General features: G+C 35.2%; 2 protein-coding genes across 2 annotated transcripts; both read right to left on the reverse strand.

Annotated features, from left to right (window-relative positions):
• Positions 1-17,311: 17,311 nt before the first annotated feature.
• LOC124100036 (olfactory receptor 183-like) lies at positions 17,312-18,268 on the reverse strand. Its single transcript, XM_046455340.1, has one exon. It carries the CDS (start codon positions 18,248-18,250, stop codon positions 17,312-17,314), a length of 939 nt encoding a protein of 312 aa, XP_046311296.1. The 5' UTR covers positions 18,251-18,268.
• Positions 18,269-25,525: 7,257 nt separating this feature from the next.
• LOC124100057 (olfactory receptor 5H8-like) lies at positions 25,526-26,464 on the reverse strand. The gene has a single exon (XM_046455367.1). The coding sequence runs from the start codon at positions 26,453-26,455 to the stop codon at positions 25,526-25,528; it is 930 nt and encodes a 309-aa protein (XP_046311323.1). The 5' UTR covers positions 26,456-26,464.

The raw sequence follows: 26,464 nt of genomic DNA on the forward strand, positions 1-26,464 counted from the left end.
TGATTTATTTGAGTGCTGTTTCTCTTTGTCTTATTCTATCAAGTGTTTGTCAATTTTGTTTATCTTTTCAAAGAGCCACCTCTTTATTTCACTGATCCTATGCAATTTTTTACTAGTTCTGATTTATAAAATTTCTTCTGATGTGATCCTTATTGTTTCTTCTGTTAATTTGATTTTTGGTTCATTCTTTTTTTCTAGTTCCTTGAGATAACAGCAATAGGTTGTGTATTGGAAATTTTCTGGGTTTTTGTTTGTTTGTTTCTTTGTTTATATAGGCTTTGATTTTTTATAAACTTTCCTCTTAGTTCTAATTTTGCTGTATCCCTTAGATATTATGTATTCTCCCTCTCTACCTCTCCCTCCTTCCCTCCCTCCCTCTTTAAAGACACTTTAAAATTTCTTTCTTGAGTTCTTCTTGGATCCATTGGTTATTCAAAAGGAAGTTATTTACAACAGGTTCAGAGCAAAAGGGTGCACATCGCTAATCTCAGCCATTCAGGAGGCTAAGACAGGAGGATAACAAGTTCAAGGCCAGCCTCAGCAACTTAGAGAGAATTTGTCTCAAAATAAAAACATAAAAAGGGACTGGGGAGGTTGCTCAGTAGTAAATTGTCCCTGGTTTCAATCTTCCTCCCCTCAAAACTTAAATTGTTTAATTTCCATGTGTTTTTACAATTTCCAAATTTTCTCTTGTTATTGATTCTAGTGTCATTGTGTTTTGTTTGGAAAGATTTGATACTATTTCAAAATAGTTTGTGTTTAATGAATGAGATATTTTGTGGCCTATTATAGGATCTGTCTTGAACAATGCTCTGTGCACTGATGAGAAGAATGTGTATTTACTAGCTCTTGAATGGAATATACTATAGTTAATTGTGAGGAAATTTGATCCAAAATAACTGCTTTTTCTTATAGATTTTCTGTGTGGATAATCCAAATACTCTCTGGTCAGTTTCAGGCAACTTATTTTGAATAATATTTGAAATTGTGGTTTCTTGAAAACAGCTGATGATTGTCGGAGTGCAATATGAATTTGGTATTGTGTTATTATTAATTTATCTTCCCATTCTGGCTTTCTAGAAACTCCAAGCAGGCCATTTATTTTCTTTGTGCTTTCAGTCACTTTTACAATTTCAGCAGTAGATGGAGCCAAAGTCCATATTTGGCAGGAGTTTGCTATTGGTGTCTTTGCCTTTTTCTCCATTAGAGGGCAATCCAAGCCCAAATTCATTCCAAATGCAGTTGCACAAGTTACTCAGATTGAACTAGGGGATCACCTAGAAAAGGTGGTCCTTCCTTCAAGTATCTCCTTGGGATTAGAATAGGTCCAAATATTTAATCTGCAGTCATCGTCCTGTGGTCAGGCAATGCAGGATTCTGCTCTGCCATGATGGCAAAGCTTGGGGCTCTTATGATATGCCTGTGGCCACTGATGCCACTGAGTCATAGCTTACCATAGCTTACCAAGACCAAGAAAACACCAAGTAGAACCAAGTGCCACACTGCTATTATCTATCTATTACTGAAATTGACTTATGACCAACACCCCAATAATCAACAACAGATGTTGGCCAGAACAAATCTGATATACTAGAGCTCAATGTCTTCCCCTGACACCATGTATGCTCGCTGAACTACATGTCAAGCAACACTGAATTCCAGGGCAAAGTATTATGCCTACAGTGCAGTCTTATCTCCAGCAAATTGGGTCTTGGGCCATAATCTTTTTTGCTCATTACTGGAGTAGTATTGATGAAGTCAGTCCCTGATGCTACTTAGGCTGATGCTAACCTCAGGGAAAACTGAATCTCAAAGCCACATGGACCTGTGCAGTCTTAGGAGTATACCAGGAGCTATGCTGCTGCTGTCAGTGATGCAGGCCAAAACATAAGTTGGTCCCACTGGGACACAGGTCATTGCCTGATGCCATAGGAGGATTAGAACCGTGTCTGTGAACATGGCCTGGTGATAATTGTGCTGCCTGAGGTTGGAGAGTATGGACTGGGAAGAGTTCCTTGGCACCAAGGATGATGCGAAGCTGAATAAAGCCTAAGTCTCACAATCACAAGGATCTGCATAGTCTCTTAGAATGGGTTTATGTACCCCAGTCGAACTCCAAAACTGATGATACACGAGCATTGTTAATGTTAGTCTAAATAAACATTTTTCATGAATTAAGGTACAAAGAAGATAACCCACAAATGGCAAATAGCTGGGTGCAGATCTACTAGATCATGGATTTGACTATTGACTGACTGCATTGGCCTTCCCTACTACTGCCTATTTTTAGTTTATTTCTTTAATCTCCCTGTCTTTTCTAAGTTAGAACCCATATGATTTCAATAAATTCATTTCCTGTTGCAATAAAGAGTTCTGGATCTAACAAAAAAGAGACAAGAAGAGATCAGAAAACAATGCTTAGAAGAATAATCTGGAAAGTTGAGTGATATGGACTCAACTTTCCAGAGAAAAGATATTGAAGGAGGAAAAGGTGAAGTACACTTTTAAAAGTCAAAAGTAATGTGTGGTGTGACAATGTATGACCAGAGAGTACTGAGAGTGGAAATTAAGATATTTTTAATGACTTTTGAGCGAATAGTTTCTGATTTTTTTTTTTTTTAAAAATATTTTTTGGAGGCTACTAGGGATTGAACTCAGGGACACTCAACCACTGAGGCATATCCCTAGTCATATTTTGTATTTTATTTAGAAACAGGGTCTCACTTAGTTGCTTAGTGCCTCACCATTGCTGAGGCTGGTTTTGAAACCCAGATCCTCCTGTCTCAGCCTCCCAAGCAGCTGGGATTACAGGCATGAAACACCAGTCCCAGCTAGTTTCTAATTTGTGATGGAATTAAGGTCAGGTAATTATTCAATTGAATTGGAAGCAAGAGTAAGGAGCATTATACAGAGTACTCTATGAAATCTGGAGAAAACTTGGCATTTATTTACTTCACCTAGAAAGATGTAAACATTTTCCACTTACAACATTTTAATGAAAATTTGTAAATGAGACAAAATCATGGAGAAGGGAAAGTAAACAAGACAATGAAAGGGAAATTTTGTGTGAAAAGAAATAGGAAGGAAGAGAAAAACAAAGAAATATAAGGATAATTCTAAAAGAGACATGACAAAGAAGAAGTATCAGAGAAAGGCTGAAGACAAAGGAAGAGGACAACATTTGGGACAAATGTTCATCATAACCCTGAAGATTGTTATGATATGTCAATCATGACAAGTCTCTTTCTATTTTATTCTAAATTCAAAGTTTATTTTCCTATGCAATTTGCATATATAGGAGAGATTGGACTTTTATTAGCTTTTTCACTGCTGTGACTAAAAGGACCCAACCAGAACAACTTTAGAGTAGGAAAAAGAGGAAGCAGCTCCCATAAAGCTGAGGAAGCAGAAAGACTCCACTCTCCAGATACAAAACATATTTCCCAAAGCCACACCCCTAATTCCTCAACTCCTCCAGGGACACCCCACCTGCCTTGCCACTCAATGAATGCCAGCAGGTGATTAATTCATTGATTGGATTAAGGCTTTTGTAATCCAATCATTTCTTCTTGGAACTTCTTGCATTGTCTCACATGTGAGATTTTTTTGGGGGACACCTCACATCTAAACCATAACATTCTGCCTCTGATCCCCAAAAGTTAACACTCATATGACAATATAAAATACATTTAGTCCATTCCCAAGAGTCCACATAGTGTCAACAGTTCTGAGACTGCTCAAAGTTCAAGTCCAAAGTCCTCTCTGAAACTCAAGGCAATCTTGCATTGTGAGCTCCCATAAAAATTAAAAGAAATTTATAAGTATCCAATATATAATTGTACCGAGTAAACATTTCCATTCACAAAATTAGGGGCATAGAAAAAAATCCACATGGGCAAACAAGTCCCATAGCTTCATGTTCAGCGTCTGGGACACATGGCATCATGATGTTCCCTCCAAAGGGCTTATGTAGCTCTGCCCTGGTGGCCATGTTGGCTGCAGCCCAAGTGGCCTTTCTGTTGGCTTGTCTCAACTCAATTCCTGTAGTCTTCCTCAGCGGAGGTTTCACCATATTGGCATACGTTAATCTTGGGGATCTCCAATGCAGCTTTAGCTTCCTCCTCACATCTCCACACTTTGATTTTTCAGGGGGTATGTAAGGAGCATCTGCCATAGACATGTTGGGACATGCTGGGACTCACAAAGTTGCTGGCCATAGGCATGATTAGTCATGTCTGGTTGCAACTGATGAAGAGTTGTAAGGGGCCCTAACCATAGGCACACTTAACAATGACTGGTTACAATTGATAGGAAGCACAGCCCCATGGACATGTGCAAAGAACCTGCCCTGTTACAGTACATCATCTCACTGGACACAACCAATGCACATTGACTTTAACTGGGTGTAACCAATCACCAACGTATACGACCAACTTGGAACTATATTTAAACCACTTGTCCTGCCACATCAATGAGGCTACTCTGAGGACATCAGTGAGACTGGCTGCCTTGCTGTCCATCCTCAGATCAACTCCACCATTCCCTGACATCCAAGCATCAGCTAGAGAGAACTACCAGACAATGACAGCATGTGCTTTTCAGCTAAGAGAAGTCGCGTGGCACTGGAGAGGTATTTTGGGGCTCATGGTTGCCCTAGGATTGTGTGATTTGCTTGTAGTGTTTAGTTAATGTGCACTAAATGCCAGTTGGGGTGCTCCAGCACACCAAACACTTTTGGCATTAATCATTTATGTTTGATGATTGGTGTGATCTAATATAAACTTGCATTTAAAGACAATCTGCCTCCGAGTAATTATTAATAGCTCTGCTCATGACAGGGTGCCTGCAGGGACTCCAACCCTGTTGCACTTTGCCTGGCCTTCTAGGCATCCTGAATTCCTGCAGAACCAGCACCATGGGGCTGATGCCAAGGTCTGCCACCAGCTCAAGCAGGAGCCAAGCCTCCTGGGACCCTTGCTGCATCAGGTTTTGAGTGTCTGAGTGGCTGAGTATGTTAACAAAATCTTCCTAGGCCACCCTGTGCAAGGATTTACCACTGGTCTCTCAAGAGAATTTTCACCTTACTTCCAAGAGCCTGAGATAGGTGTGGTCTAGCCAGCTCCTAAGATGCCCTCAGGTCATCTTTGGGCCTAGTCTTCAGCATTTCTTTAGTGGTGGTAGTGTCTTTAACAACTGTAACTTCCTTAGGCTCAGTTTTATTTCCACCTTTTAGGACCATGCTTTTCAAACCTTTCAAACATTTCTGCTTTGCTTTCTACTCCTGATATTTACAATAAATTTTATTAAAAGTTGCCAGCAATATCCATGACACTGCCTGAATACTATGCTGTCTGGACATTTCTTCTGCCAGATTAATCAGTCCATTGCTTTTAAAATCAGCTTTCTTCTGCTATTCCCTTTCATGTTTTGTGTATTGTAATTTTTATTTTGCCTTCCTCATCCCATTTTCTTCTCTCTTTATAGTCATAATTTTAATAAATATTTTTATCTCATATAATTTTGGCCCTTACCATTTTTGATGTCACTATTTTGGATATCACACAACTAAACTTTAATGAATACTACAACAGAAAAAAACAGGGAATATAGAAACCACAGATGGTGACTAGGTCACAAAAATTCATGGCTATTGAGGGTCTGTAGACACACTCCTTGATATCTCCAATTATCTGGCAATTATCAAAAATACAAGTAACAATATCGGTGAGGATGTGGAGAAAAGGATGCACTCATACATTGCTGTGGGACTGCAAATTGGTGCAAGTACTCTGGAATAAAGTATGGAGAGTCCTCAAAAAACTAGGAATAGAACCACTAATACCCAGTCATACCTCTCCTCACTATATATCCAAAGGAGTTAGAATCAGCATACTACAATGACATGGCCACATCAATGCTTATTACAGCTCAATTCTTAACAGCTAAGCTATGAAACCAACTTGGGCACCCTTCTACAGATGAATAGATAAAAGAAAAAGCTAGAGGGGGAGCTGCACCTGCATCATGCAATCAATCCCTGACAGGGAGTTTGCAGAGCCAGGCCTACCCCCTCATTTTGCTACTATGCACAATAAATCACATACACAGCCCATGGATGGCTCCTGACACCCACCCCCTCCAGCCACTCCCCACCTGCCTTTAGTTACCACTCAAGAAGAAAATGGGATGAGGAAGGCCAAAGAAAAAATTACAATACACAAAACATGAAAGGGAATAGAAGAAGAAAGAAAACCAAAATGAAAAAGAAAAAAGAAAAAGAAAAAGAGGCCAAGAATCAAAGAATATTGTTTGATATTTGCTTTTAATTTTAATACTGTATAATACTGTATCTCTTCCATTTTTTTTGTTATTCATCTCCCCCTTTTCACAAGGTGCTCAGGATTGAGATTTTTGCTATTAGAAAGGGGAAAAAGAGAAAGAGTACATAAAACCATAACAACAATAGATCATAAAAAGAAAGAGTAATAATAAAAGAGAAAAGAAGCAACACACATAGAGACACACACCAATCTGCAAATGCAATCAAAGTCTTAAAGAAAAATGAAAGAATTTTTTTTCTAGTAAGGGACTTAACATTGTGAACAAGGGTGGACATTTACTACCTACAACAATCATCTCTTCTTTTCCTGTTTTTTTTTTTTTTTGGGGGGGGGTGGACATTTAATACCTACAACAATCATCTCTTCTTTTCCTGTTTTTTTTTTTTTTTTGGAGGAGTGCTATACACCTTTTACAGAGAACAAGAGTGGTGTTTATCTACCCCTTTCTCTTTTGTGTTATTTTACAGGCACCAGTTGGAATAGTTTGTGACCAGACCTGTTAGAAATGACTCTCAGCTTCCCTGCTCCTAGGTATATGGTAGCACAGAATAGCAAATTCCATCTTCTGGAGTTTACTGTGGACATATTAAGTCAACACATTCCCAAGTGGGTTTTGGTAATATCCTAAAACACCCTTGTAGGGTGAAACAATCAATCACCATGAGTGGAGGTACCATATGGTACATTGCCCACGAATAGAGCAAGGAGAGTCCCAGTCCCCTAATGCACACATGCACTCCTCTTGTTTCCTGACAGCCTTCAACTGATCTCCTGAGCCTACAGAAACAAAAGCAGAGGAAGCTCTAATCTCTTTTACATCTTTGATCCAAATTTTGCCACATGCTTTCTTCTCTATGCCTGCTTCATTGGCATTCTGCTAGCACTGTGCTGAGCCACATGGTAGATTCTGGCAGGAACAGCATAGTAATGTTTGCTATGATCTTCAGGGAAAGAAAAATACAGAGACTTATATTTCCAAAATAGCAACCACAGATATGATCTCAACCACAGGATTCTCAACACTGTACCCCATTTGTTAATTGAGAAATGTGGAACATTTCTAAGTACCAGTCTGCTATACAGCTTTTCTGAAGTACCAGATTAGCTAAATTCAGATTTCCTTTCTGTTCTGCAGCTGTTTCCACACCCAACTCATCTACTATTATCTTCCTCTATTTTCTCTCAAGTTACCCCTCTGCCATGATGTGGTTCTACTGCTATAGTCTTAGCTTATATGCACTTTCTCAATCTCTGTTGCAAAGACCAGAATCTTTGGAGCTCTCCAGGTACCTAACTGCCAATATTGAATTTCAAGTTATGCTCTCATACACCCACTTTGCTGACTAACTTTTTAAATTTTTTTCTGTTTTAAATCCAAATCACAGAGAAGCTAAGATCTCCTTATAATTCACTCTACTATTTTTTTCTCTTAAAGCACAATTTTATTTTTTATTTATTTTTTTAATTTTTTATTGTTGGCTGTTCAAAACATTACATAGTTCTTGATATATCATATTTCACAGTTTGATTCAAGTGGGTTATGAGCTCCCATTTTTACCCCATATACAGATTGCAGAATCACATCAGTTACACATCCATTGATTTACATATTGCCATACTAATGTCTGTTGTATTCTGCTGCCTTTCCTATCCTCTACTATCCCCCTCCCCTCCCCTCCCCTCCCCTCCCCTCTTCTCTCTCTGCCCTCTCTACTGACATTCGTTTGTCCCCCTTATATTATTTTTCCCCTTCCCCTCACTTCCTCTTGTATGTACTTTTGTATAACTCTGAGGGTCTCCTTCCAGAAGGGAAAAGCACAATTTTAATAATGGAAAATGTCTACACTACCTTCAGGAACTGACCCCAAATAAAGTTGTGTACATGAAACTGTACCTCAATCTCCAGACACTACCAGTTTTAGGAGAAATCTAATGAGAAATTGTAATAGGGTAAGGTTAGATTGAGGGTCAAAGAAGAAGAAAGACAATGAACTCCTATGAGAGGCAGAACATAAAATCTGCTTCAAAAACTTTAATGCCTATAAATTTCCTGGAGATTTTGTTTAAATGTAAATTCTGTTTCTTTAGTTATGGGCTAGGGCTTAGGAGTCTTTATTTCTAACCTGGTGATGCCTCTGGACCCCTGACACAGTCACGTGATTTTGTAGTCTGGATTGTGGAGAAATCAAAAGTTGTAAATATGACTAACCTGAAAAGAGTGAGGCAGGGAGAGAACAGAAGTTATCAGGGAGGCAGTAAGATTACATAGGGCTTAGAAAGCTAAGTTGGGGACTTTATTGTTTACTTTTATAGAAAAATTGTGAGAAACTTTTAGCGTGATAGCCACATGTTCAGATGTTCTATTTGAGTATGAGCAGTGTAATATAATAAATAATCACTCAGGAAAGAAAGCAGTTTATTTATGGTAAAATTTAGATTTGATTTCTGAACAGTGATATGTAAATACCTATACTGTAAAATTTATTGTTGTTGTTATTTTATTAATAACCTCTAGTCTCAATGATGGAGCTCATATTTTCTATTGGTATACTTATTAATAAATTAGATTAGAATTTTGCTAGTAGAAAAGAAACAAGTGGTGATCACCAGCACATATAAAAGCACAAAGGTAAAGTTAACAGTGTGGGGCATAGAGGTAGCTGTTAACCTAATCAAAATGAGGCTGAAATTGACTGTCTCTTTTAAAAGCATGTAATTATTTTATTTATTTATTTATTTAGGGTCCGGGGATTCAACTCAGGGGCATTTGATCACTGAGCCACATCCCCAGCTCTATTTTTTATTTCATTTACAGACAGGGTCTCACTAAGTGCTTACTGCCTCAATCTTACTGAGCTGGCTTTGAACTCGCCATCCTCCTGCCTCAGCCTCTGAAGCTGCTGGGATTACAGGCATGCACCACCGTGCCTAGTATGCAATCATTTTTTACCTTACTTTGTTGCATCTTTTCAACTACAAAAGTTCTACATTATTACTTCCAAAAGGGATAATCTTTTTTATTAATTTTTTTTGTTTTAATTAGTTATACAAGACAGTAGAATGTATTTATGCATTTGGTATACATAGATGGGATATAATTTCTCATTTTTCTGAGTGTACATGTTGTAGAATCATTCTGGTCCTGCAGTCACATATATACATAAAATAATGTCTGTTCATTCTACTGTCTTTCTTATCCCCACATCTCCTCCCTTCCTCTTTCTTCACTTCCCTCTACCTAATCTAAGGTAATGCTAGTCTCCAGTGCCCCCTGCCTTGTGGTGAATTAGAATCTGCATATTGAAGAAAACATTCAGCCTTTGGTTGTTTGGGGATTGGCTTATTTCACTTAGCATGATATTCTCCAGCTTCATCCATTTTATGGCAAATACCATAATTTCACTCTTCTTTAAAGCTGATTAATATCCCATTGAGTGTATAAACCACATTTTCTTTATCCAATCATCTAGGTTGATTACATAGTTTAGCTTTTGTGAATTGAGCTGCTACAAACATTGATGTGACTGCATTACTGTAATATGCTGATTTTCAGCCCTTTGGCTATAAACCAAGGAGTAGGATAGCTGGGTCAAATGGTGGTTCCATTTCAAGTTTTCTGAGGAATCTTTATATTGCTTTCCATAGTGGTTGCACCAATTTGAAGTCCCACCAACCATGTATGAGTCTGTACCTTTTTTCCCACATCCTTTCCAACATACAAAATATTACTTTTGACAGTTGCTCTTTTGGTCATCTCAAAAAAGCTAGCAATCTAATTTTCTCAATAAACTATATCTGAAATATAACCTGCTTCTTTGGCCCCTCCAAATACTCAAAACACCATAGTAATAGTACACAAATAATTAGTCTGCAAGGGACTGTTGATTTGATTTGGACAACATAGTATTCTGGAAAAACTTGTCTCCTTCCATGCTTGGAAATGTGATGTTAGGAGCTGAATTTCCAACCAGAGATGTGTTGCTGAACGAACATTCTCTCACAGCTCTGATGGGTTGCTCCTTTGACATCCCTAATCTTACCCATGATAGTCTGTTTCAAAAACCTTTACCCATTGCCCAGAGGATTAAATCCAAATTTACCACATTATTCAAGCCTATCTCAACTCTGTCCTCTTGCTTCCTAATCTTTTTTGTAGACCCCCCAGCACTAATGCTTGACTCATCCTAACAGGTTAGGTTCATCCTTTCCCCAACTCATGCAGTTTGTCAGACCTGGAAAGACCTTCTTGCTCTTGTATGAATCCTACTTCATGCCCCAGCTTAAGCCTATTTCTGAAGGCTATTGTGGATTCTCCTGTGAAAATCCTTTTTGGCACCCACATTTTGCAAGTCTTCCACTATCTCACCTTCTTTGTTGTCTCCACAACTCACCCGATACCCAAAAGACCTGGAAAAAGTCTGATACTGTTTTTGGATCCCATATAGCCTTTGGGTGTGTGAGTTAATTTCAAAAGAGAACCAAGAACTCAGACACTTGATGATATATTGATCAGAAGGAACTACAGGGCTTTTAAACAGAATAATTTTAAGGTATTCAAGTTCATGGGTGGAATTATAGAGCTAGAACCTCCTACATTTAAAAAATAATTAGTTTGAGAAAGTAACAAAGAAAATGTTGACTTTTTTCTTTAAAACAATTTTAGTTCTAACTTAAATCTTATAAAACTCCTGTGCTCCCACCCCTACTTCCACAACTAAACTTATACCAGCTGTAACTGAAAGTAACTTTTCCTCCTCAAACTGTGTTTCCAGAAGCCAAAATTTCCCCCAAAATTCTCTAGCTTCCTCCTGTTGTGCTGCTGTTGCTGCTGTTGCCGCCCAGGCAGCTTATCCAGAAGGGAAAATCTTTTGAAGTGTACTCATTTTCACAGATGAAACATAATATCTCACTCTTATTTGCATTTATCTTGCTTTAATTTGCATGTAACAGTTGTTATTCGACATGAATATATATCTTCAAGTCTATGTCCATTTTTAATAGATTTATTAAATTTGTTTCATATATGTTGAGCATTTGTCATGTATCTGTCATATACATGAATCTTATCAGATGTGGAATTTGCAAATATTTGTATGTTAATTTCCTTTTCTTGTAGAAGAAATTACCTGAGACCTTTAGAACAACATATCTGTGCCAATAAGCCCAGTAAAGAAGAGGTAGTGATTACTCAACTAATATAAGCAACATAGGCAAGATAAGTCACTATATTTTGGCAAACAAAGAGATGAGTAACTTTTAGAGTGAGACCGTGATTAGTATCACTAGTAATGTGTATGGAATTTCAGTATCAGGAGGAAATGGAAGATGGGAATAAAAATATCTCACTCATTATATTTACAAAGAATAGAGTAAGACAACGGTAGCATTTAATGGACTTTTCCAGCCCCAAATGTCCAGGCTTTCTTATTTTCATGTCTTTCACAGATACCCATTGGACATTATGACATCCTACATTCTTAACATTATTTGGCCTTTGTTAATAATTCCATTTGTCTTCAGTAATACATTCTAATAAATTTTGAGATGTTAATTATTTCCTTTTCTGACTTGCTTCTTTTTTTTTATTTTCCAGATGCTTTAGAGCACTTCCTTCCTATTTTTCCATTTCCTTTTCTTCTGTATATCCATGCTAACTAAATTTTTCATTTTGCCAGCTTCCCAAATTAGTGAAGCTTTCAAATTGCCTAATATCATACAACTCAACCTGCAAAAGGCCTTAAAGTCTCAAAACAGAAAACTTGCCTCTAACAGATTGAGCACTCAGAGTTAAAACCTGCTTTCAGCTTCTTATTTTATTTACATTTACATTCCTATTTCAGTGTATTTCTCCATGTGATATGTCAGTTGAAGTTCTACAAGGGGTAAATTCAAATTTTCTCAATAAATTGCAGATAAGGAAACTCACAGACTAGTATATTTCTGTGATTATAATCTTCTCAACACACTAACCTGCCAACACAATGGAGCAAATACCATATGAGTCCCCAGACTAGGTAGAACTGTGAGCTGTAATATTATCCTACTTAAGTAATGTAGGAAGGAATTACACTATGTTAGCCCTTAGTACATTAATACATTTACAATGAAGAACACAAAAACCAATGAAATGATATTTTTTCTATTATTATTTAGCTGGTAGGAACATGATTAAAATTTTTGAACATTCCCCAAAAACATACCAATATTTTAAGTATTTTATGGAGCACATAACCTCATGTTGTGGTTTGGATCTGAGGTGTCTCCCAGAAGGCCACATTAGGCAATGCAAGAATTTTAGAGGACCAATTATTTGATTACTAGAGCTGTAACTCTGTCTTGGGACTCTATGTTATCCTGCTGCCCCTTCCTTCTGTCTCTTCATACAAACTGCCATGATTTGAGTGGCTTCCCTCTGCCATGCCCTTTTACCATGATGTTTTGACTTACTTCTGGCCCAGAGAGTGTAGTCGTATCACCAGGCACTGAATCTCTGAAACTATGAGCTCAAAATAAACTTTCCAACTAGTTTTCACCACCACTGGTTATAAAAAAAAAAAGAATTGCAATTCTCATGAAAATATTCTTCACACTTTGTTATGAATATATATTTTGTGTTCATAAATTTACATATTTCATATATCCATGCATATAATATTTTGTTTTCTTTCATCTTTTATTTCCTTTTCACATAATATAAGATGTATTGATTGTATATCATAGTTTTTAAGTAATTTTAAAGTTCATCAAGTATTTTAGTTGTGGGATATCAAAAGGAAAACATAAACATCAGCTAATGTTTTAACTGTAATTCTTGGGAAAGATTTTTGTGATATTTTCTTTGTAGGAAGTATAGTTATATCAAGGTGTATAGAATGATGACTTTGTTATTCTTTTTATTAGGAGATATGTATGGTTTAAGAAAATTTGTATGGGTAACAAATTGACAAATTTTGTAGATGTCAGATGAATATTTTTGTGTGAATCTTACAAAACTCCTGTGCTTCCACCCCTATTCCCACAACTAAACATTATACCAGCTGTAACTGAAACTGACTTTTCCTCCTCAAACTGTGCTTCCAGAAGCCAAAGTTTCCCAAAAACATTCTCTAGCCTTCCTCCTGTTGTACGAACCATCATGCTATCTATTTAGAGTCTGAATTGAGCCTACAAGCATATGAAGGTTTAATTCATTCTTTGTCTGACATATCTCAGAGGTAAGAGGTAAGAGTTCCTCTTACCTCTGTCCTCCTGGTTCTGAGGCCTTCATACTTATTCTGAAATCTATACTGTTCTCAGGCTTTTGATTTTCTGAGTCCCCAGCTTCTAAACTGCACAAAACTGTAATTTCAAACTTAATAATCATGTTAGACAATACCTTAGAATAAATCATTTTCTCTCGTGCTCTGAAACTCTGAATAGATAGCATGTTATGTACAAACACAGATATAGAGGATAGATACATACATACATACACACATATAATATCTGTTTTTCTAGACAGCTGTAATACATAAGGCAATGTTCACTAAATTTATTGCATTTGATTTCTTCTCTTCAATTTTGGAGGGAAAAGCCATGGTGTAATTGTTAGTTATTGTCCTCATATAACTCTCACATCTAAATGCCTTCTCAAAATTATTAAACACTGTATTAGTTTTGGAAACTGGAACATGTTCTATAAAAATTTTGAGAAGGAGTACCAAACATTGACCAACAATGACAGTTAGTATTTTTGAAATTGATAAAGATAACTTTTTTTAATTTACTGAAGTGTGGTCATAGAGTTTTAATTGGCTATCATTGATGTCAATCTTCATTTGAAAGAAAAAAATTATAAATTATCTGTCAATACTTCCTCCTTGAAACAAGACATGTCCTTTTGAATCCTTCATCCCTCTATCCAAAACATGGAAGAAAATACAAAGAAAAGAGTAAAAACTTAGAATATTTACACCATGCTGATGTATTTATTACAGAATATGTAATGTTGGAAAGTACATTTGGACAGGATTAATGCATTTTGATATTATGAAAGTGTTCTTATCTGCATATTGAAAACAAGGATTCTAAGTTTGGACTCACCTCAATAACATAAATATTGCTCAATAAGACACTTTAGTGATGGAGTTAATCATTCTGGGTTTGCACAACTCTCAACATGATTCTATTGCACAAAATATATTTAAGACTCAAAGTTTCAAAAGGATCCCACGCAAACTTTCCTAAAAATATTATAAACAAGATTTTTGTGTGCTTTCCTGTACACATATATAATAAAATTCTGAATAAAATTCTGCCATAGCTGATCCACAATCTAGATTTGGGTAAAAAGTCTATTTTGATTGATGTCTACTTGAGTTTGCTTAACTCTTAAAAATGTTCTTTTTTAACATTATAGCATAATTTTTCAATGGTCTTCTGAACAGTAGTAGATTTTGTATGATGATGAACAAGTACTTATATAGAAAGATGAATTCTAAATTATCTTAAACATCAAGGCAAGAAATAAATAGATCATCACAATAAAATACTTTTACTTTTGTTTTCAGAACATACATAAAATAATTTTAATTCAATGTTAACAATATTCCATTAAACTAGGTGAATTTTACTGAATGATATCATCCTTTACATTTAAATATTTATTAAGTTATGTGCATGTATTTTCATAATTTAAGGCAAAAGGCCAAATTTTGAATTTCTTCTCAAAAACAAGGAGTTGGAATACTGTGGATTTTAATTCATTCTCAGCTTTCCACTGAAATGGCAAAAATAGTGACATAAATTAGAACAAATATGCAACAGAATTGAGAATGGGATCACACCCAGGGACTAGTGATTTTGGTAATTTCTGAAGGCATAAAGTAGGGGGAATACATTTAAAAAGAGAAATCAAGAGACCTGACATGTACCAGAGAATACTGCAAAGAAAGTCTGACTTGGTGACAGGTCCCTAAACACTTGTCCCTTACTCACCAAACACATAAGACTTGACAGGTTACACACCATTCCCATATATTCATTCTTTAATATGTACCTTCTCCTCAAAAGAAAAGCAAATCATAGTAATAGGTCTTACTGATAGCAGAAGAAATAGAGTTGATGATATTATCAGTTTTGTTTTTCTGGTATAACAGTGATTATACAAGCAAAAATCTAGGGAATTCATAGAAAACCATAAATGAGAATATTATGCAGTATTAAAAAAATAAACGAGGGGCTGGAGTTGTGGCACAGTGGTAGAGTGCTTGCCTAGCATGTCAGAGGCTTTAGGTTCGATTCTCAGCACTGCATACAAATAAATGAATAAAATAAAGGTCTATCAACATTTAAAACAATTAAAAAAAAAAAACTACACATATGCAATGACATGGGGTTCTCTGGGCAGAAATGGAATAAAAGCTTAAAGGTGATGAATTTTTCTCATTTCCTGGGATTTGCTGGTATGTCTCAAGGAAACAAAAATACCCAACTGATGTACTCTAATCTTGGGATATGGGCTTCCAGGCATACAGAACAATTGAACTTAGTTTAAACAATTCCATGGGTTGTGTCCCTTCAACCAAATATACAACTAAAAATTTTTCTTAGAATTTTATCATAGTCTATTCCTGGACTCAATCCTGGTGATAAAAAATATATACACTTTATTTTTAGTGCACAATGCTTTATTTGTAAAGAAATGTGAATTGACATAGAATAGTCATTCCAGGCCCATGACTTTCCAGGAAGTCACTTCAAGATTGGAAAAGAATGATATATATTTCTGAATTCTATACATTGTGCTATAGATTCCTTCTGATTTTTTAAAAAATCACAAATACTTATATAGGGTTTCTTATGTGTAAGCCACTGTGCTATGTATGCAATAAAGTAAAAAGTAGTAGAGCTACTCAATTGTAATCTACAAAGAGCTTTTGGACCCCAAAAAGTTTAGCCAGGGATGGTTTTGTCCTAAGAAGAATAAACAAACTGCTACATGTTTCAAGTGAAGGAAGAAACATCCTCATTTAGGTAATCTGGAAATACACCCTGGAAGTTTTACATTAGAGATAGACCTATGCACTACCCCACTATATTATCTTACCTGTAGCACATATTAGCTAGTATGCATTTGGAGCCTATTATGTGAACAACACATTTAAACAATCTAAATGTTATTGAATTTTCTTTTTTGCACATTTTTACATCTTTAGGCAGATTGAAAATATTTCCTTCCTATGCTGCCATTTTTATTTTTTTATCTATGACCACACAGACTTAATTCCTGAACCAATACCTTTTCTTAATTAGGAAGAGTCTTCCAATTGTCAAGAAGGAAAAAAATAGCAAGAAAGTGCCTTAAAAGATAGAAGACACACAGAGGCAACTCACCACTTTCCTTTACCCGGAGAAGCACACTGAGCTAACACATCCTCTTACCATTTATCCCTTCCTTATCTATTCTAATTCTCTTCTCATTTTTTTCTGATTATATTCTACTTTTATCTATGAGTTATATGAGTTGAATAGTTCCAAAAAATAAAAGTTGCCATTAAAAAAAAAAAAACTGGAACGAAAGACATTTTGATGTCTGGTACATTTGATGGCTGAGATTTTCTTTTACTCTCCAATCTGTCACCACTGTGAAATAAATTTCAGAGAAATTACAGGCTCTACAGCAGTACTCCCTGTATAAAATGTCATATGCAGGTCCTCTTGAGAGTAACCACATTATTTTAATATTCAGTGTATTTATAATGTGACAACATATAAGCCTATAAACTTTATCACATGTGTTCTGCTTTTCTCATTCAACTGTAATATAAAGAGTTGATAAAATTCTTTACATGTATAAGAATAATATCCAAAAATATTTTAAAGACCAAAGTAGACACAAAACCTTAATTAACATTCTAGAAAAACATAATAACAAAAATCTTTCAATACTCCATTGTTTTGTGATTATTTTAATAAAAGGATAACAGATATTAACAGGAGATTGGAACATTTCTTTTCAACATTTTTGTTATCGAATCTATGACCTGCTTGTTTCTTAGGCTGTATATCACAGGATTTAACACAGGAATGATGACAGTGTAAACTATAGAGAAGAACATGTCTTGATCATCTGCTTGTGAAGATGCAGGATGCACATACATAAAAAGAAGAGGGACATAGTACAAAGTCACAGAAAAGAGATGGGCTCCACAGGTGGAGAAGGCTTTTCTCATTCCCTTTTCAGACTTCTTTTTTAAAATTGTAAAGAGAACTAGTGTATAAGAAATAAGAATAGTCACAATGCTGAAAACTTGAACTGAACCAGAGAAAATAAAAAGCATTAGATGATTGATAGAAGGATCAGTACAAGAAATCTTTAATAATGGTATAACCTCACAGAAAAAGTGATGTACTATGTTGGAATTACAGAAGGTTAATCTGAGTAAAAAGCTTTCATGAAGTAGTGCATGAAGAAAGCCACCTACAAATGACAAAACTAGTAGCCAAACGCATAGTCTATTGGTCATAATCACAGGATACAGTAGAGGTTGACATATAGCTACATAGCGATCATAAGCCATTGCTGCCAAGAGGAAACACTCTGTGGTTGCGCTGCTTGCAAATGAAAAAAACTGTACCATGCATTCAGCAAGAGATATGTTGCTCTCTTCTAGGAAGTTGACAAGCATCTTCGGGGTCACTGTGGATGATATCCAAGCATCCACAAAGGCTAAATGCCCAAGTAGAAAGTACATGGGGATGTGAAGGTGAGGATCTTTCCAGATAAGAGAAATCAGACCAAGGTTCCCCACCATGGTGATGAGGTATGTCACAAAGAACACCAGGAAGAGGATGATTTTCCACTGTGGTTGGTTTGTAAGTCCTGTAAGAACAAACTCTGTCAGCAAAGTTGTGTTTTCTTTTTCCATGTCTGCACTGGATGTTGCCTGAAATGAAATTCAGTGAACATGAAAAACAAGCAAAAACATTCACATAGGATTTTAATCAGAAAATTGGAGAGGAGTCTAGATGAACTCGTAGCCCCAACACTCCCCTATTGGCTCAGACATTGACTTTTTTAACAAGACTCCTAAAGTGAAAGAGGTAAAATTAAAAATTAATAAATGGTATGGAATCAAAATAAAAAGTTTCCTCACAACAAAGGAAACACATGAGCTGAAAGAGAGAACCTACAGAAAGGGAGAAAATCTTTTCTACCTGTTCCTCAGGGTATTAATATTCAGGATATACAAGGAGTGCAAAAAAGTTAATACCAAAAATACAAATCACCCAATCAATAAATGGGCAAAGGAACTGAATAGACCCTTCTCAAAAGAAGAAATATGAAGAGTCAACAAATACTTGAAAAAATATTCAACATCTCTATCAATTAGAGAAATGCAAATTAAAACTGTGCTGAGATCCATCTCATTTCAGTTAGAATAGTAATTATCAAGAATACAAGTAATAATGAATGTTGGTGAGGATGTGGGGAGAAAGGTACATTCATATATTCTTGGTGGGATTGCAAATTAGAACAACCACTCTGGAAAGCAGTATGGAGATTCCTCAAAAGAATAGGAATGGAACCCAAATATGACTCCTTTCTCCTACTACTCAATATACCTTCAAAGGATTTAAAATCAGCATTCTACAGTGTTGTGCCCACAACAATGTTTATAGCAGCATAGTTCACAATAGATAAGCTATGGTATTTAGATTCAGTGCCCCTCAACAGATGAATGGATAAAGAAAATGTGGTATATTTACACAATGGAGTATTACTCAGCTATAAAGAACAATGACTTTATGGCATTTAGTGGTAAATGGATAGAACTGGAGACTATTATGCTAAGTGAAATGAGTCAAAATTAAAAGGTTAAATGTTTTCTCTGAAGTTAGTTCAAAATAAGGTGTGGGGGGATAAAAGAAGTAAGATCAGAGGAGTAAACAAAGAGGAATGAAAGAAATGGAGAGAGGATAGGATAGGGAAAGTCAATGGGATGAATCTAAATTTCCTGTGTGCATATAAGAGAATGCCACAGTGAATCGCATCATTGTGGACATCCACAAGATACTAATTAAAAATAAAAACTATAAGTAAATAGTAAAAATATCAATAGGGTAAAGGGAAGGAAGAGGGTGTGGAAGGAAGGGAGGGGTAGGGTAAGTACTGGGGAGTGAATTAGAACAAATTATATTTCATGCTTTTATACTTATGTCATAGTATATTCTATTGTATATTAAAAAAGAACCAATGTAAAAAGGAAAAATCATAAACTTTTAAGAGTAACCTTTCCTTTCAACATACAAGAAAATCATTTTTGAGAATGAGAAATAGTAAAAAACATATAATTAGTTCCTTTCAATAAATGTACATGAAGTAACAGTTTCAGAGAATGTCAAAGGCCTTCTAAACTTTTAAAAAATCAATCGGGAAGTACTGAATGTGGTTGAAAATTCTGTGACCTGAACATGGTTCAGGATCTAGAAAAAAATCTGTATGAATGGTCTGGATTATAAAATGAATTGAATGTCATCTGAAGCAATTTGAGATTTATTCTTCTGGCAATGCATTTGTACTAGTTTATTTTAAGATTTAGAATGAGGTCATAAAATATTTTCTAATTTCAATGTTTTGTAGTATACAAAGTGGCCATACAAAAGGGACCATGGAGCCAGGAACACTAATTTGGAAGCTATTACTACTTACTATCCAGGGAAAACCAAAGCAAATAATACATCTCATTGAACTACATGGGCATTTTTACAGAAGATAGGTTGTGAGACATTACTACAGAAACTGAGTCAGTGATTGAAGAATCTGTTAAGAATCTAGACCTTAAAAGTACTCCTCTGATGATGCAAAAATAAAGTGTATTTCCTAGTCTATATGTGATATGACCTATGTAGTGATTAGAAGAATGAAGAACAGATTCAAAAGTATTCAGGATATAAAATCACCAGGACTCTATTACAGTTTAAGCATTAAAGCATAGTCAGTGAAGGAGAGAGCAGTGAGTTGGTATCTAGGTAGACAATCATAAAGAAAAAACAAGAACATAAGTTCATCTACAAATTCATGGAAAAAGCATCCTCTCAACCACCAGGTGAGATTAACTTAGTGAATTGGGTTTACTGTATACTAATTGAAGTAATGACCTGGTAGTTGGAGTCACAGTTATTGGTAACCTACTCATCAGGAAATGTAGTCAAGTAAAAGGCAAGGAAGAAAAAAATATAAAGAGGAAGGTATATTAAAGAGGTAATAATGTGGATAGATGTCACTTATTAGATGCCCACATCCATACCCCTTTTCCTGCTCTGTGAGTTTTTCTGGTGGGAAGAGGTAATTTGCAAGAAGCCCAAATGGCCAGAAACCCACTTTATCATAACCCTATCCCCTAGTAAAGGTGACTCAGTCTAGGTTTGCCCAGTGAAATCCACATATGACTTGGAGTATGGAGAGAAGAAAGTCCATGGCAAAAGAGAATTTGGGTTGCAAAGGCAAAGGTATCAAGACTCCAGCAAAAGCATCCTGCATCTACGGCCATGGCAATGTCAGTGTAAGTTTTGACATCTGTGGTCCACACTGGTAATAGTGAGATGTTCAGATGTGTTGGGAGATGCTCTTTGCTATTGATTGTCTGACTAGTGCCCTTCTGTTCCTGACCATTCTTCCACATAATTGCTCCAATCTCTACCATTTTGTGCATTGAGCCTATTTTCATTTAATATAAACTCATTACTTTTCCCAACTCAGAAACCTGAATTAAAAAAGAAACAAATGAAGGAACAGAAAAAATTACATAAGTAGACTGATCTGAGAAGTAAGGGAGAACTGGAAAGCTGGGTGTTTTGAGCATGAAGTGTAGAAAGATAATCAAGAAAAAAAATGAGTGAAGAATTGAGGTAAAAACCACAATAAATAATCTAGTAGGAAAAAGGAACTAACAGAGATAATTGAGTGTGACAATGAAGAAATTTTTCGCAAATTTAGTCAGAAGAGTTTTTGTTATGTGATAGAATTAAGTTCAGTGAATATTTTAAAGTGCATAGGAAGCAAGTAGAACAACAGTGAGGAAAATGAAGGACTGCATTCTAAGTGATTAGAGAACAGTTGGCATTTTCATCCTGCAGGCAAATATATTTTCCTGTAGACAATTTCTATAAAAGTTTTAAAAGAAAGAAGAGAGGAAAGGAAGAAGAGGAGAGCTTCAAAAGATCAAGTCAAATGAGAATTCGTGGTGAGTGAAAAGAAAATAAAGGAAGGAAGAAAAAAGGCAGAATATAACTGAGACAGGTCTGTGTAAAATCCCAATATCGTGTGTACTCATAATGGATCGATCTAAATAAAAAAAAATTAAAGCTATCAATTGTTTTAAAAAAGTCAAGGAGAAAGGAAATATTCAAGAAAGGGTGAACATGAAATAAAAGGGAAAGGCTCAGAGATTTGTGTGAGGGAATTTATCTTTTCTCTGGAATTAATTAAAAATTGTCAACCAAAGGAATCTTGTCTTTTCCTTCAATTCAAAATGCATTTTTAAAAATTGATTTACCTTTAAATATGAGCACATCACGAGAATTATAACTTAATGATTAAAAATATTTAACTAAATACTAGTAATATGACCAGAGAATTGGTTTTAGGTATTCTCACCACCAATACCTACAAAAAAGTAACTCTATGATATGACTGAGTGCTAATTTGCTTGACTTGATCAATCAGTTCACTACATACATGTATATCAAAACATCATGTGGTAAAAATCAAATATACACAATAAAACTTTTCAATTTTCTTTACCATTGTTGTTACAGTGACTGAAATAAATTTTCTCTAGAAATCCTGCTTCTTTCAATTGATAGCATTTTGATCCCCCACAAGAATTTTTAGTAAAATATATAGTAATCAACTACAGAATCCCGGAAAATGCAATATAAATAAAAAGTACCAATAATTACAGTATGAATGTGCTCTATTTGGAACAAAATACTCTCCCTGAAATTCCTTTTCATTTGATAATTCAAAATGATCAAATTCAACTTTTGTGTGGGTATTTCTTAAATCACACATGCTGGAAAGAGCAGTGAAAGAACATTTTTATCATCTTTCCTGATAAATACATATAAAATATTTAACAAAATATTGTCACATGCTGGTGACAGCAGAGAAATAATATTTAAGTGACACCTTGAACATTTTAATCACAAGGCATGATGAACCAAATCCTATGGGTCATTTTATTAGAATTGTTTGAAACATATCTTACATAAGAATCAGTATGAATTGAAACTTTAAATCCATATGTGAATTATTTAAAGTTCCAGAATTTGAAATAAAGTCATTATTTTTAGGTTAACTAGATAACAAACATATTACAACAGAGAAGAAATCAGTCTTACAGAATTTTTGCTTCTCCAAAGGTCAGCATAAACTTAAATATGAAGGGGAGTGCACTGTTTTCCATTTTTGACCCTGTCTTTGGTCATCTTTTAAACCCAATCTAAACTGTTACAAGTTACACAGTTTTTCACTTTACTATAAAGAATGTTAAAACTACGGAAAATTTTGTAGTCTTACCAATACATTGAAAGAGTGCAAAGTTCCTTAAAATTTATTAGGGTTTGTAAAGCTGGAAAAAAAGACAATAGCACAAAATAGAAAATAACAAGCATGACAATTCTTTGCCTGCTCATTCGTTTCAGAGGTTTAATTCCCAGCCTCAATAAAATTCTATTTATGTAGGTTTACTTGAACATAAGAGTCAACTAGTTATATAACTCTGTGACTTTTTTTTCTACAAATGCAAGGAGTGAAGTTTTTAAGTCCCCTAAGAGTATCAGAGAGTTCCCTGTAGGACCAATGAAGTTGTACTATTGGGCACTGTGGAGTTGGATATGTATGAGAAGTTCAGTTTGCTCCCCAAGCATAAGAATGCTGTGATATAAACATAAGTAATTTTAAACAGTTCTAATTTTAATTAAAAAATTAATTCTATATTTTACCCCACAGAGGACACTTAAAACATGTTTATGGAACTACAGTTTATTTATAAAAAGTACCATTCTGAGTGCTTTGATTAGTATGTTTCGGTCTGAGCTCATCAGAACAGCATTTTAACAAGAACAAGAATTGAATTCCCTTCAGGAGCCAACCTCAAATAAAGTGGTCCTCCTCATGCAAACTGGAGCTTAAATTCCAGACATATACCAAGCTTCCTCACTTTAATCTGAAACTTACTAGGCAATTGTTAGAATGAGTAGCTAAAGAAAACAAAAAATAAGTACCGTACCACAATTGGATTTGACCAATGTCTTCCTTTCTAAACAACAATGATAATGAATTTCATATAAATATTTTTAATTTATATGAAAATATAAACAAAATTGCATATTTGTTTCAGGAGTTCTGGGTTAGGGCTCTCGGTCTTTATTTATAACAAGGTGATGACAGTGGATGCTTGCTAACTATATGGCTTTCATGATTTTAGGACCTAGATTATGAGAGGGACTTGATCAATAGAAAACCAAAAACTCTAAATGGGCTAGTCTGCAAAGGTAGAAGTCAGAAAGAGGCAGGTGGTGCCAGGGAAGTCAGCATCCATCAGACCTTCAAAGACCTGGGAAGATAGATGAAGGATTTTGTTCTTTTCCCAATGTTAAAGGAAAACAATTCGTGGATTATGAGCATGGTAATCCCTAAATGTATTGAATTATAAAAATTTTGTTTCATTGATTATTTTAACAATGATCTTCTAAATGTGCTCTCAAACTAAAAGTATTGGCACCACTGCATTGGACAATAGATGACACTTGGTTTTTGTGTTTTCAAAAGCTTTCCAGGTTATTCTAATGCCCAATAATTTGTGCAAACCACATTTTTAAAAGAACTCTAAAAATTCCAACAAATCTTTGTTCCTACCTAAGTCCTAATGATATAGTTTCCTAGAACTCAAGATAATTTTGTCAGTGGTATCCTGGAAAAAAAAAGAAGGCATTAAAAATGTATTCATAAAGAGAGCGCATGACTATGAATTATCTTAAATTTCCAAAATAAGGAAGTAATTCACTTTCATAATAAAATTTACATTTTGTTACTAGTATTTCATGGAGTGGTTTCAATGCAACATGAGCACTGCTCCAGGCAACTGGGTGCACTAAGTATGTATATCATCCTTTACAACCAAATATTCATTAAACAATACATATGGATTTCATAGTTTCCTTTTGAGGAATTAATAATACCATATTCAAAATTTTGGCTTTGCAAAGTACACATTTTATTCCTTTTCCAAAAGCTCTAGAGTGACAAAAATGATGTGTATAAAAAATGTATAGGGATAAATTTATAACACAAGTGAGAATGGGATCATCAAATAGTGTTAATATTTTTGTAAGTTTCAAGATTTCAAGTACTGAGATTAATTATAAACAACAAACTAGAGCACAAGAATCCATAGACCATGAAGGGTCCTCTGCTGAGGAAGTCAGAATTATTAGGAGGTCCCAAATGCCTATTCTATACTCACAAAATAAGACGAGACTTGACATGTTTGTATACCCTGCCTATGTACTTAGAAATTGTTGTTTATCTCTCATTTAAGGATCCAATTAGAGAAACTGATCTTTAAAGTGATAGAAGTACAAACCAATGTATTCTTCCAGTCATAAAAATGAAGGAAACAGCCAAAATCCATGTAATTGCAAAGAAACCAACAGGACAACGGAAAATTTATACAAACAATTAAAAAAAAAACAACAACCTTCAGACATGCAGTAACTGAATTCACGAGATTTGCTTGTGTTTAACAAAACACAGAAGTGCTACCCACCCTGGAAGAAATATGATATGAGTCTCCAGTTTATACACCTCTATTAGTATCAAAGATATCATAATCACATCTTCATCAGAAGAATCTACATAATCTTTTCCATGTATAAAACAACATTAAAGACCACACAATCCTATAAAATGTTTTCTTTTTTAATTAATTGTAGTATAGCTTGAGCACTTAACTAAATTCCTTATATATTGTTACAGGGCATATACAAATATTTAAATGACTAATGACTGAGTCATTTTAAAAAGAAGACAATTGTAATAGCAAAATATATCTAACATGAACCTAAAAAATACCCAAATATCTTTTAAGAGTTTGCCACTGTTTTTGGTAAAAGGAAAATGCACTCTACCATAAGATCTAAACATTTCCCTTTAAGGTTTTTGTCAGTGAATCTATGACTTGCTTGTTTCTCAGGCTATAGATAATGGGATTTAACACAGGAATTATAACCATGTAAGAGACAGAAAAGATCATATCTTTATCATTTGCTTGTGAAGATGCAGGATGTACGTACATGAAGAGAAGGGGGACATAGTATAAAGTTACAGAAAAGAGATGGGCTCCACAGGTGGAGAAGGCTTTTCTTACACCCTTCTCAGACTTCTTTTTTAAAATTGTAAAGAGAACAAACGTATAAGAGATGAGTATAGTCACAATGCTGAAAATTTGAACTGAACCAGAGAAAATAAAAATTAATAGGTAATTAATAGAAGGATCAGTACAGGAGATCTTTAGCAATGCTACAATGTCACAGTAAAAGTGATGTATTATGTTGGAATTACAGAAGGTTAATTTCAATAAAAAACTTTCATGAAGTATGGCATGAAGAAAGCCACCTACAAATGACAAAACTACTAGATGTATGCATAGTCTATTGGTCATAATCACTGGATAATGTAAAGGGTGGCATATGGCTACATAGCGATCATAAGCCATTGCTGCCAGGAGAAAACATTCTGTAGTTATACTGACTGCAAAGGAAAAGAATTGAATGTTGCATTCAGTGAGAGAGATCATTTTGCTCTTGACTAACATATTGACCAGCATATTTGGGGTCACTGTGGATGATATCCAAGTATCCGCAAAGGCTAAATTACCAAGAAAAAAGTACATGGGGATGTGGAGGTGAGCATCCTTCCAGATCAGAGAAATCAGACCAAGGTTCCCCACCATGGTGATGAGGTATATCACAAGGAAAAACAGGAACAGGGGGATTTGCCACTCTTGATGATGAGGGAGTCCGGTGAGAACAAACTCTGTCAGCAAAGTTGTATTGTCCTTTTCCATATCCTCTTC

The sequence above is a fragment of the Marmota monax genome, unplaced genomic scaffold (assembly GCF_021218885.2).
Source record: "Marmota monax isolate L192 unplaced genomic scaffold, Marmota_monax_Labrador192_F-V1.1 WCK01_AAM20220418_F8-fsc00053, whole genome shotgun sequence".
Taxonomy (NCBI): Eukaryota; Metazoa; Chordata; class Mammalia; order Rodentia; family Sciuridae; genus Marmota; species Marmota monax.